The sequence below is a fragment of the Rattus norvegicus genome, chromosome 2 (assembly GCF_021556685.1).
Source record: "Rattus norvegicus strain SHRSP/BbbUtx chromosome 2, alternate assembly SHRSP_T2T, whole genome shotgun sequence".
In the NCBI taxonomy this organism is placed as follows: Eukaryota; Metazoa; Chordata; class Mammalia; order Rodentia; family Muridae; genus Rattus; species Rattus norvegicus.
Window position 1 is genome coordinate 166,158,828 of NC_141535.1, and position 12,786 is coordinate 166,171,613.

Genomic DNA, 12,786 nt, shown 5'->3' on the forward strand with positions numbered 1-12,786 from the left:
CATGTATAGTCTTTAGGTAGTGTGTAGGCAGCTGTCTTAAGGGAGCTAATTGATGTGGGAAGAACGGCCTAGGCAGGGGGTCTGAACTATACAGGAGTGGAGGTACGGAACCAAGCACGAGCAAATGAACAGGGAGTGACCCGGTCACTTCTCCCTGCTCTTGACTGGAGCTGTGACAACAGCTACAACAAGCTCCCGGCACTGCGGCTTGCCCACTAGGATGGACTATAACCTGGAACTGTGAGCTCAAATAAACTCCTTCTCCCCTGCGCTACATCTCATGAGGGTATTTATCACAGCAGCAGACAGGTCGCTCAGCCTAGGGATGTAGTGTTCACCCTAGTTTCCCCAAGACAGTAAAATCGTCAGCATATGTTACCAGGTCAAGGCAGCTGAAAAGCAGGACCAACCAGAAAGCAGCTTCTGCTGTGTAAAACTTCAACTACTAGGTGTAGCTTATTTGTTTGCCCGGGAGGGTGCCACTTTGTAACCCAGGCTAGCCTCCTTCTTGCTCCTCCTTCCCTATTTCAGCCTCCCCACTGCTGGGGCTAAGGCATTAGCAACCATGTCTGCAACTACAGCTCAGCCCTCAATTTCTGAAGGAAAAAAAAATGCTATTTTATTAGAACTACAACTCTATCTCCAATTTCAACATAAATGGAGACCAGTGGCATATGGCTGACTTATGTGAAAACTATGACACAAAAGTAGGGCATTGCTGGCATAGGGTAAACAGAACCTTAAAGCAGCTAAAACCTTGGTGGACCAAAATAAAACATAAATTATCAAAGTAGTGTCGATAATAACAATGATCCCAGCAGCTAACACTCCTGTGCCTTCTTTAGGGAAGCCCTCAGAAAGGCACATGTCCTCGGAAGGGGTGCCTCTGCCCTCAGTAAAGATGCATGCACCCGAAGTAGAGTTGCTGGGCAAAAGACTATGTACATCTTGCTCTGGAGAAATAACACTGTTTGCATTCTATAGATGAGGAAAATGCAGTGTAGTGTTGATCAAAAGAATACCGTATGTGCCTGGTGAAATTACTGAAGCCAAGGCACATAAACGTAGCAAGGAATATGGCTAGTCATCTCTTGCTCAGAAATGAGAAGTCTGAACGTCTTCAATGTTTATTCTTATTGCACTATTCTTCTGACCAAACTCCTGGGAGAACACATCAGTCACTTCCCTCGGAGGTCCTCGGAGCAGCTCTCCAGAAAAGGGATTATTAGGATACCATGGATTCACATAAACGTCAAGCACAGCTGTCCTGAAGTTTCAGACTACACTTACACAAACTGGCAAGAACAGGGACCTACGTGCTCCAGGACCACAAAAGAAAGTGCCTCACTGACACTTTGTAAGTACATCAGCAAAATACCAAGAACCCAACTGTGTGAGTCTGCAGTTAGACGCCGTGAGTTTTTATTTCTATAAAATCGATTAATGAGTATTCAGACTTTCCCTTGCTCAGTGCCACTACCACCTACACGAATGTGAGCCACCGGAACACTACTAGGATATGAACGGGCATTGCCGGGAGGTATAAAAACAAACACCAAGGATGTTTAAAGACACCAACACACCTCTAAGAAAAAGGATAATAACCTTTTAAATAACTTGTCAGTGACCTGTGACTGTGCAGATAGGAGCTCTGGTGGGCTCTGGTTGCTACCAGCAGCCCTCTGGAGGACAGTGGCAGGCGGTGATTCAGAGTTTACTGTCACATCCAAGACCATTATCATCTGGTGGGGGTGGGGGGTGGTATAAAAGGGACTGGTGAGGCAAGAGGGGAAGCTAAAACAGATCTGGCTTCAAGTCCAGATGCCACTTTAGGTTATGGGAGCTAGACTGATGCCTGATCTCCTCAAAGCTCCATTTCCTGTTTGTGGGGTAAGGAGAACTGCTGCCTTGAAAGATGCCTACAAAGCAGATAAATGAATGAGCAAAGCACGCAGGAGATCCCTGTATGCCACCAGCTCCCTGGAAAATCACATGTCAGAGGAGAAGGACAAAACGACAGAAGACAAACGTCTCCCCTCATGGAACTGCCTCAGAATATCTAACATTCACTGGAGGCTCCCGCCTGGGCGTCTGCCAACCTACTGCACGGGCTCCACGAGGAAGCAAATACTGCAGTCGCTTAGACCTCAATTTCTTCCCAACGACATTAAAAGCGCTTTTCTTTCTGTGGTAAGTCCCTGATATCAATTACTCCTTGGTTAACTGCTACACGTGCTTTGCCATTGAAACATTTGCAGCAGATGCATGAACAGCAGTCAGTTTCATATGCTACAGCCTAAGAAACTATGCCAATTCCAACCCACCACCTTCTCCAAATCCTGCCCCTGCCTGTATGTCCAGGCCCTTCCTCCGCCATCTTCCTAGCTAGCTTCTCAGCTACTTCCTTCCACATCCACTCACTCACCTCGGCACATCCTTCGTGTCCCCATGCAGCCGTGGGTATGGCCTTTGAGTGAGTGTGAAGGGTTGAGGACATTTGGTCACAGCGCTTTGTTGCTTGAAAACCAGCCACCAAACTACATAGTAAATGAGACCTAACAGGGGCCGGAAATACGGCTCAGCAGCTAGGGTTCTTGCCTCGTGCGAGCATCAAGCTTCAGTTCCCAGTGATGCACCCACATGAAAGTGAGGTGCACCCCTCAACTGCCACAGCTTCACAGCATTTAGTGAGGCTTCCCACCTGCACCTGACACCCCATTGATAATGCCCCCCAACAAGGTCTCTGTAGACTGTGGAGACCCAGCTTCAAAGGGCTCCAACATCTGAAGACTCTCCTCCCTCCCATCTCTATGTCTCCATGTATCCCAATTTTGATGTTTTTCCTATTACTCCATTTCTGCCTCCTGCTATAGATTACAAACTCCTGCAGAGGGTAGCTGTCTATCTTCTCTTTCAGTAGGCACTCCCTATAATATGCCTGAGAAGGAGATGAGAAGCAGGGTGGAGTCAGCACGGCAGCCATCACAGTAAATATTACCAACTAGTGATAACGGCAGAGCGGCTTTAGACTTAGAATGCCGGTGTGTGTTCCTCTGGATTTGCCACACTCTCTAGAAGCCAGTTGTTAGTTTTTAAGAAATACAATTCACATCTTTAAAGAAACATTAGAAGAATTTTAAAAATAAAAGATGTAGAAGCTCGTTTTCCTGGTCCTAGCCCAAGCCACCTGCCAGGGCTGTGGGAAGATCTGTTTGCTGTATCAGGAAGAAAGCGAGTCACTTCCTGTTTCACAAGGACAAGAATGGAAAATACGGACAATACAAAACCGCATCCCTACACACTGGAGAGGTGCAAATACAAACGTGAACTGGCCATTTTACTCCTGCTGTTTTTTAACTGTTTGTTAAAACATCTCAAATTTCTCACTAAGGAAAGTAAGGTAACTTCTCCAAGCCCCTCCCCCACCCCCTGAAAGACCAACTGAGCCAGCTGCTGCTAACCCTCTGTGTAATCCTCCTTGAAGGAGCTGGCCACTGCATCACACAGCACATATCAGAGAGGAATACCTACTAGTATAGAACTTCATTGGCTTCGTGTCTTTCATACCTCACAGTTTCACACATTAACCTGTAAGAAAGAAGGACAGTGAAGTCACACATTTGTCATCTGAAACAACTTGAATGAACAACGGGGTCAAATTTCAAGTTTATTACTTCATAAGCTCATTTAAATTATTTACCTTCAGAATGAGTATTGATGGTGCTAGAGTTCAATGAAGCAAATTAAAATCTGCCCCACCTGTTTCCCAAACACACAGTTCCAGCTGCTCGAAGAAAACGAGGCATCTAATGGGAGCCAGGCTCCCAAGTGCACTTTACGGGGTAGGCATTTCATACTTTGTAAATGGCATGCAGACACAGCATGTCCTCCAAGATAAATACATTAGAGAAGGAATAGAAACCCAAGTCAGAAAGGAAAACCTATCAATTTAAAAGGTGATAACATCATTCACAGCTCAACACGAATGGTACTCAACAGGGTGAACTTTCAAGCCAATGCACGCTTTTATTGACTAAGTACTTTCATGAAGAATGAGAAAATGGAGACTTTAGAACTAAAGGCTTTGTTATTTCAGCTGACACAACCCTTTTTTTAAAAGTGAAATATGAATACTTAATTTTTCAAATTTTTTCTCACAAACATCATTAAGAAGTGTCTTATTATGTTAATACCAATAACTTTTCCAAAATACACAGGAATGACAGTGTGACTATTGCTTCTCATGAAAAGGCTTCTGCAGTGGGACAGACATCCCAGCACCACCCTCATGCTATTCCCCAACCAGGGCACACAGGGACCCTTCCTGTTTGCTGACTCAATAAAAACTCTGCAGTGCTCCTCTGCCTTCTCTTCCTGCTATCCCCCGAAGCAGGGATTCAGCTTGACATGATTGCGGCCATCTTGAATCAAAATGGCTATGACTGCCCCTCAGTAACACTGGTTGGTCAGCTTACCTCGATGTTGTAGCTCAGCATACTTCAAATACTCAAATCCATGTAGGTGGAATACGGAACTTTAACAATGCTGACCCAGATGCCATTAGAGTCAGCTGAGTGACTGATAACCTGGGTATTAGCTTAAGAAAAATCAGGTCCAACTCAACTGGACCTGAAGTCACTTTTGTCCTGAATGTTTTGTAAGCAACCCACTTCTGACCTAACTCACCAGGTCACTAGTCTTGCCACCACTGAGACTGAGGTTCCATCACGGAAGTGCCGCACGTTCAGTCCTGGGCCTGCCCGCCTGTCTGCCCTCACTGCACTCTGGAGCTGGTTCTCACCTGCTGGGACCAGGTTTACCCACCCTTAGTTGTTCCTGGGCACTAGACCTCCTGATGCCACATAATTCAGAAAGCAGAATCACACTCTTAATAGAGTGGATTATAATTATTTTTCTTTTTTATATTTACATTTTTTTAACATTTGCACTATGAAGATTTGTTTGCTTCACCAAAGAACTATCACAGGTTTCCTTGAAATAGGTCTTTCTCACTGTTTCTCACTGTTCTCAGAATGTGGCTGGATTCCTCTCACAGTATAGGAAAGAAATTAATGTTTACAACATTGCAATAAATAGGGCTATTTTATGCAATAGGACACAACTTTACCAAACTTCATTTGCAAAGTTTGAAGCTTGTGACAAACACCAAATGTGAAAGGAGACGATAACAACTTAGCAATCACCATGACGACATTTTACTCATGTGAAAACAGCGGCCCAAGAGATGTGGTTAAGCAAAAGTGGGTGAAATCCCTGAGAATCAAAGAGTGTAGCAACTAGGATTTTGCTATTTCTTAATGATCTCGATGTGTCTATAAAATAATAATTACTAGCTCACAATGCTGAGGAACATAATGGACTTCAACAGGATTTTTGTTTGGAACGCTAAATATGTCTGGGCACATATGTCAGTGGTCGAGTTCCCCTAACACAGGTCCAGAGTTTGAGCACCATCGGAGCGGAGAGGGGAGGAATCTCAGCACTAAATATCCCCCAAGTGCTCATGTGACGAGTCTGTTTTTAAAAGCTCTCTGAGCTCTGCTCCTTACTGCCACATTGCTTTACTCAGCAAATATGCGACTCTTAGCTAGTATGGATTAAACATCACAAAAAAGGCTAAAATTGTGTTGAAAAAAATATACCTGAAGGTTTGAAGAGTTAAGGTGCAAAGTGTGGGCTCTAAGAGTAACGCAGAGAGAGGCACCTGTTCAAGTGTCCACTCACTTTCCGGCCCAAGCCCAACCTCACTTGGAGCCTTTTACCTTCTACGTTTGCAAAGCTGAAGTAAACGCAAATGAGTGCCAGCTGGCTCCTCCCTGCCAATCTAGGGTAAAACCTACTTAACAAAACTCAAAGGAAATAACTTACCTCAAGAAAATATGGGCATTTTCCCAGAAATGGAAGCAGTTTGGTCGAGCCAGTCAGTGGTTTCCATGAACCTCTTCTGCCACAGAACTCATCTATGACCTTGTTCTAAAGCTATACTCAGTCTAGGCTGTTTGCTCTGCACATGCAGGAGCAGCTGGACATCTGAGGGGCTCACCCGTGTACTAATGCCAACAAAGCTTTGAAATGCATTCTAAGGCTAGACTCAGTTGTTATACTCTTGAGTTAGTTAGTATTTCTACCTAAGAGTCACCTTAGAAATGGCAGGAAGTAGGTCATTTTGAAGCTAGATGGTAAGTATGTGAGTTTGGTATTACTCTTATTTTTGAATTTCTTCCTTAGGAAAACTGTCCTCACAAAACATCTAGTGAGCCCAACCATGGTGGAGCACGCCTTTAAATCCCAGCACCTGGGATACAGAGGCAGGTGGATCTCTGTGAGTTCAAGGCTAGCCTGATCTACAGAGCAAGTTTCAGGACAGCCAAGGTTACATAGGGAAACCCTGTTTTGAATAAAATAAAATAAAAATAAAAAGGAAAAGAGAAGGAAAGCTAAAGACTTTAAAAATTGCTAGCGCTACAATTTTTGAGTTATCTTCAAAAATCCCAGGTTTGCTCTTAAAAAAAAAAAAAACCTGTCTAGATTTTTAAACACTTAATCTACAACTGAGTTTAATTTAAATGATTTTCATTAAAAAATTAATTTCAGAAACAGTCAATCCTCTTGATACTTTTTCAATTAACAGACAAATATGAAACTGACATGCTCACAAATTAATTAGTGTTTAAAGGGTATTCCTTTCATAATTAAAAATGGCTGTCATCACAACCAGACAGAATGGAAAGAAATAAGACCTCGTTATATGTTAGTTGGCAATTGTCTTCACACAGTTCTTTACTTCCTCTTGCAATAAATACCAAGTCACCTCTTTGATGAAATTTGGGTAACTATAAATGAAACTATTTAATTATTGTACAACGGAAGCGGGAAGATATTTATATGAGCACACTCCATTGGAACCAGTGCGGTGTGACACTGTCCTACCCACAAAGGAGCCAGCTACGTACTGAAGGCAGTAAGTGTCTCCTTCAGAGACCTAAACCACACTAAAGCGATGAGCCTAGTCGCTTGTTGAACATTTTAAAATACATCTGAGTGCTGAGCTGTAGACAGACACAGACACGCATATAAAGACCAGGAAGAGCTAACACCACCCCCTTTCGGTGTCCGTACTAACTGAAGCTCATTACTGTCAAGAAATAGAGGCAGATGCTGGAGTGGAAGTTCAAGAATCTCACTATACAGAAACGCTAAAATACATGTGAATGCAACTGAATTTAGCCTTGCAAAGTGGAAAAGTATCAAAGCCAGCGCAGGGGTTACATCAAGCAGAGTATCCACAGGCTACATTTTCTCTAAGCTCAAGTCTTCCTAACAAAGGAACAGAGAGACCCACAGCATTCTATCATGCTAAACTATTAAAATTGCATACACACCTTAGCTGGTGCTCCCTCAGGTTGGACAGCGCTTCCATACCATGTAAATAGGAATACACTATTTCCAGGTCCTGTTCCAAAGAAAAGAATAGGATTAGTAGGCTTGTCAGGAAAACAAGTTTTGTTTTTTTGGTTTTCTTTTTAAATAACATGCTACAAATTAAACAGTAGGTACTTTAAAATATATATTTTTTTTACTTAGACATTAAAAATTAACATTTTCAAGGAAAAGCCAGCATGTCCAAATGCTATCCATTACAACTGCCTTCAGAACATACACAAAACCTATTGAATTATAAAATAAACTCAAACTTATGACAGCAATTTCTTCACCAGCTTTTCTTTATTACATGTTGTCAGCTACTTACATCAAAATAGCAAATACAGTATTTTCCTCTCAAAGTATGGGTAATTATCAATATGATTATCAAGTAATTCTCAATATTAATGTTATTTTATAATCACTAAAAAATCAGGTATGAACTTAACATTTAATACTTAACAAAATGATGTCTTATGTTTAGATTTAAAATAAAGAGAAAGAAATGTTCTCTTTTTTTTTTTTCCTCTAGCCCATGATAAAAGAAAAAAGATTCAAAGTCATTCATGGAGGATCAGAATAGGGAAAGATGCAGGGACCTGTTTATATTCATTTATGAAGAGGCAGAGAGGACCCAATACTACAAGATTCCAGTGTAAGCCTGGGTCACACGGTTCATGATAACAAGACTAGAAATAGGAATCTTCTCTAAATCTGTCAAAATCTAAAACAAGGGAATTGGAAGGTGTCTGCAGATTAAACTTCCCCCTTTTAGGCAACAGCGGTACAAGGTGACAACTCACTACAAGTCACACAGCTCACCCTTCAGGTCAAGAAGACCTACATGTATGCAGGACAGCCACCATCACGTGTCTGCCCACCGAGCTGCCTATATAACTCTCACAATGTGCCTGATAACTATACTGCTTTTCTCAAGGGAGATTCACAAAACGACCCGCATGCATCATCCAGTGGGACGTTCACATTGAGTGCCCAAGAGAGTACTAGAAAGAAATAAGGCTTTGAATCCATGTCTAGAAAAGAGAAGTCCGAAAGAGATGTCACAGAAGTATGAACTTGGGTCACAGAGACAAAACCAAAGAGAAGGCAGCTGCTGACTCCCAACAGAGCTCAAGTCTACAGTAGCAAGTGCAGCCTCACATAAACTCCAACAAACCAACACGAGAGTCCGTGCACTGACAGACGTGCACTTCACTAACCTGTCAGTTTTATTATTTTTTTTAAATAATTTATTTAATACACCATCGCTGTCTTCAGACACACCAGAAGAGGGCATCAGATCCCATTACAGATGGCTGTGAGCCACCATGTGGTTGCTGGGGTTTGAACTCAGGACCTCTGGAAGAGCAGTCAGTGCTCTTAACCACCAAGCCATCTCTCCAGCCCCCACCTGTCAGTTTTATAATACAACAGTTGTCTCACGCTCATATTTCTAAATACGTTGTGTCATATGTGCCATGTATGTTGTATGATGTATGTGGACTTAAAAAGTTAAATCAGTGTATAACACATAAGTGTTTAGAGCATATATATATATGTATATATATATGTATATACACACTCTGTAATTACCACCAGTGCTTATTTATCTTAAGAGAATATCCATAACTTGTAAACAAAGAAGAATGGAATATAGGCTCTGACATGAGAGAATGTGTTGGCACTTGTTACTGAGAAGGGAGTTACAGACCTACTGTTTCACACTTCTAATGCCTGGCAGTATTTTTTGAAGCAGAATTTCCTTCTAAATTAAACACCACACATAATCACCATGTTTGTGGGGGTTACTTCTAAATAAATGCCACTCAAGCAATAATACATGGTCATAAAATTTTGTTTGTTTAATGTACTTGGGGGGTGTTGTTTCTTTGTTTCAGATATTTTTTGTTTTCGTTTTGTTTTGTCGTGTCTCATGTGTGACTGCTGTATTTTATGTGCATGGGTATTTTCCTTGCATGTGTTTATGTATACCACAATCTTGCAATATCCACGGAGGCCATAAGGAGGTGATGACTACCCTAGAATTCCAGTTGCAAATGTCTGTGAGCCACAGGAGGTGCTGGGTATTGAACTTGGTCCTCCGCAAGAATAAAAAGTGCTCTTAACTGCTGAGCCAGCTCACCAGCTGTTTCTTGTATTTTTATAGATTTAAATAGACGGCAAACTTTTGTTGTTTTTCAAGACAGGGTGTCTCCACGTAGTCCTGGCTGTCCTGGAACTTGCTCTGTAGACTAAGCTGGCCTCAAACTCAAGAGATCTGCCTGCCTCTGCTTCCTGAGTGCTGAGTTTAAAGATGTTCAGCACCACAACCCAGCTCTCCTATTACTCTTAAGTAAGCTATCTCAAAAGCAATGGTTTAAATGGTCTACGCTCAAGAAGCTTATTGTAGTATGACAGAGTCAGTCTACGTTGTTCTCCTACCTGAAAGCCGATGTGTTGTCTAGCTTGAACTAGATACCTTAACAAGTACTTTCTATATGAACATTAGTGCCTCCCCAGCTGCCAACTAACAAGCAATGTGTCACTGAACCTTAAGAACACAGTTTGGTTTTCATCAGAAAACCTCTGCTCTTAGAAGGGAGGGAGGGAGGAGGGAGGGAGAAAGGAACGGAGAGAGGGAGGGGGAGGGAAGAAAGATAGAAGGATGGATAGACAGATAGATAAAACATGGCTACAGGTAGCTACAGAATACAAACCTAAGGAAGGAAGGAACAAGCTGCATTTGGGGTTTTCTCAAGCACTCCTTTCACCAGTGACTAAGGACTGTAACTGAGATAACCAGAAGGCAAGAGTGGGACCCTTTTTTCAAAGTCTGCAACATCCCAAAGTAAAACATTATCCAAGATACACACGGAAAGTATTTGTGGCTTCTAAAGTTCATTTTCTCAATGTAGAGTCAGCAAGTGAAGTTAACAAACTTCATAGAAAGCAAATGCAGAGGCACTAATCATAATCACCTAAAGCATTCCAGTTCCCACTTTCTCAGGAAACTGATGGGCCAGCTGAGACATTCCCACCCTCCCCAACTGTGCTTTCGAAGACAGAATCCACAGGAACATTAATTACTATGGACACAAGACCCTTTTGAAAATGTAAGCTACTTTCCCTAAAATTCTCTGGACTCTGAGCATAAACAGGAACACGTTTCTGTAAGCAGGAAGCAAACTTTTTTTAGAACAATAACCTTTCCTTCTACCCTAGGAAGGACATCCGGCTCTCGACAATAGATGCCATTTCAAAGGAGATTAAACTTATAAAAGCACTGGGACCAAGAAGACAATGAGATTGACGGGCCAATTGGAATTAGTTTTCCCATGACAAATAAAGTCTCCTTTTTAAAAACAAAGGCGTCCCTAAATACTTTCTTCAATGGCTGCAAGCACAGGGGATCCCCACAGGGAAGAAGACAGAAACAACAGCCTCCACACCCAGAGGTCTGTACTCCTCTCCCCGGACGCATTCTCAACATAAAGGGACAGCACAGCAAATATACAGTTCACTTAACGCTAGCCTTCAATGTCTTGTGTTTGCTAGCACCAGGACTACAACAGCAGCAAACAGCACATTTTAATACGACCTTTGGCACACTAAGGAAAAGAACTCCCCCACCTCCTGCCTATCAGGGACTGCTGTGCATTTGTAATCTCCAGGGTTACAAAAGAAAGGAGCCGGTGATGATTAAAATGGATTACATTGTTAGCAAAAAGAGTTTCCTTTTAAAAGGTTTTGATGTGTATGTAAACACCTTACTTGTGTGCCTTAGCATATTTAGAAATACGCGGGCTCCTCTAGGCACTAACTCAAGAGAATGAAGACCCAAGATGCTGTGACAATGGGCAAACCTGTGACAATCTAGAGCCAGGTGAGCCAAGTCTGTGGACTTGAGCATAAGGAGGGGAGAGTGACAAGCACTTGCTCAGACAGTGGTCACAGGCCAGGAATTGCACAAATGGCAACATATTCTCCCCTGGGGGTCCTTCAGACATAAATGTAACTTATCCTTCTGAGCAAATGCTCACAAGCAGTTATTGTGAGAGCTATGTCTCCAACGTTATTCATGAGGAGTCTAAAAGCTACGTTTTCAGGGCTCAGGCTCCTGTCCACAGCCAAATGGGATGAGAAGGCAGTGCTGCAAAGTGCCTGTGTCTCCAAGATGACGGCTCAGTTTGTAAGTTTTATTTACAAGATCCCTAGTATCTCCACACTAAACATAGGCAACGGCTTTCTAAGGATGAAGGAAGAGAAAGAATATAGTCCGTGGGGCAGAATCAAACCCCACCTCTCCTTCCCCAGCTGTATCTGACCTGGAATGTGACTGAGATCATATTTGTGAAACACAGTAATGAAAGCACAGTGCAGGCTGTGTGGCCCCAATTGTACATAGGGCACACACCATGCCAAAAAAAAGTAATGGTTGTTGTAGGAAATCAGAATGACTACACTCCTGGTGTAAAATCTAAAGTGTTCCTGAAACATTTACATACATCAGAATTTTCACAATATTTAATCTGCACCTCTACACCCAAAAGTCAAATGAAATATTTATAAGCCTACAAAGGGCCCCAACAGTTTCTCTGCTTTTTGTTCTGCCTTGTTGCTTTTTGTTGGAGACAGGATATCACTGTGAGGCCCTACCTGTCCTAGAACTCATTCTGTAGAACAAGGCTGGCCATGAAGTCACAGGGATCCACTGCCTCTGCCTCTTGAGTGTACTGGGATTAAAGTGGGCACCACCACACCCGACTTAGAATTTTCTGCTTTTTAAATTCTAGCTTTTAACTACCATTGTCATCGTCATATAATTTTGGTGTTCAGGGCCCCATACCTAAGCATGTAACTCTACCTCTGAGCTAAATCCAGATTTTTATTATCAGCCTCAAAGTGAAATGTGACCAACTTACAATTTATCATCTGCAATCTCTCTAGCTCCAAATGACTTGGTTAGAAAGAGAAGAAGAAAGAAATTCTTAATTTTTTTCAAAGCAGCCAGCTAATTTTTCCTCTGATATAAACCAACTAGGAACATGTTTAAGGCTGGCACAGCGAAACAGCACACTGCAAGATTTCCTCTCTGGCAACTCAAGAGTGTCGTATAACACACACACAAAAAAAAAAAAAAAAAATGAAATTTGCTTCTGCAGCTTAGCATTCAGGATCCCTGGGTCCCATCTCTGGCAACAAAATACACACTTGCAAATTCTTCTTAGAACCCTACATGAAAGCCACTAACTTGAACCACAGACTTTTACACACCATACACACACACACAGACATGCATGCAAAAATATTTACATTTTAGTCTTTTGAATGTTTAAGGTGTAA

General features: G+C 42.2%; 1 protein-coding gene and 1 long non-coding RNA gene across 10 annotated transcripts in view; one reads left to right on the forward strand and one right to left on the reverse strand.

Annotated features, from left to right (window-relative positions):
* Nucleotides 1-12,786, reverse strand: part of Rapgef2 (Rap guanine nucleotide exchange factor 2) — a 221,672-nt gene that overhangs the window by 148,681 nt on the left and 60,205 nt on the right. For 6 of the 9 annotated variants that reach the window (NM_001428994.1, XM_087623058.1, XM_087623041.1 and 3 more), the window contains 2 exon segments: nt 3,532-3,588; nt 7,404-7,474. In NM_001428994.1, coding sequence (NP_001415923.1) covers nt 3,532-3,588; nt 7,404-7,474 — 128 coding nt within the window. 9 annotated transcript variants of the gene reach the window in all.
* On the forward strand, nt 1,824-12,592 carry LOC147996307 (uncharacterized). Its single transcript, XR_015675894.1, has 3 exons — nt 1,824-2,190; nt 10,451-10,556; nt 10,666-12,592. It is a non-coding gene; the product is annotated as an uncharacterized LOC147996307 (long non-coding RNA).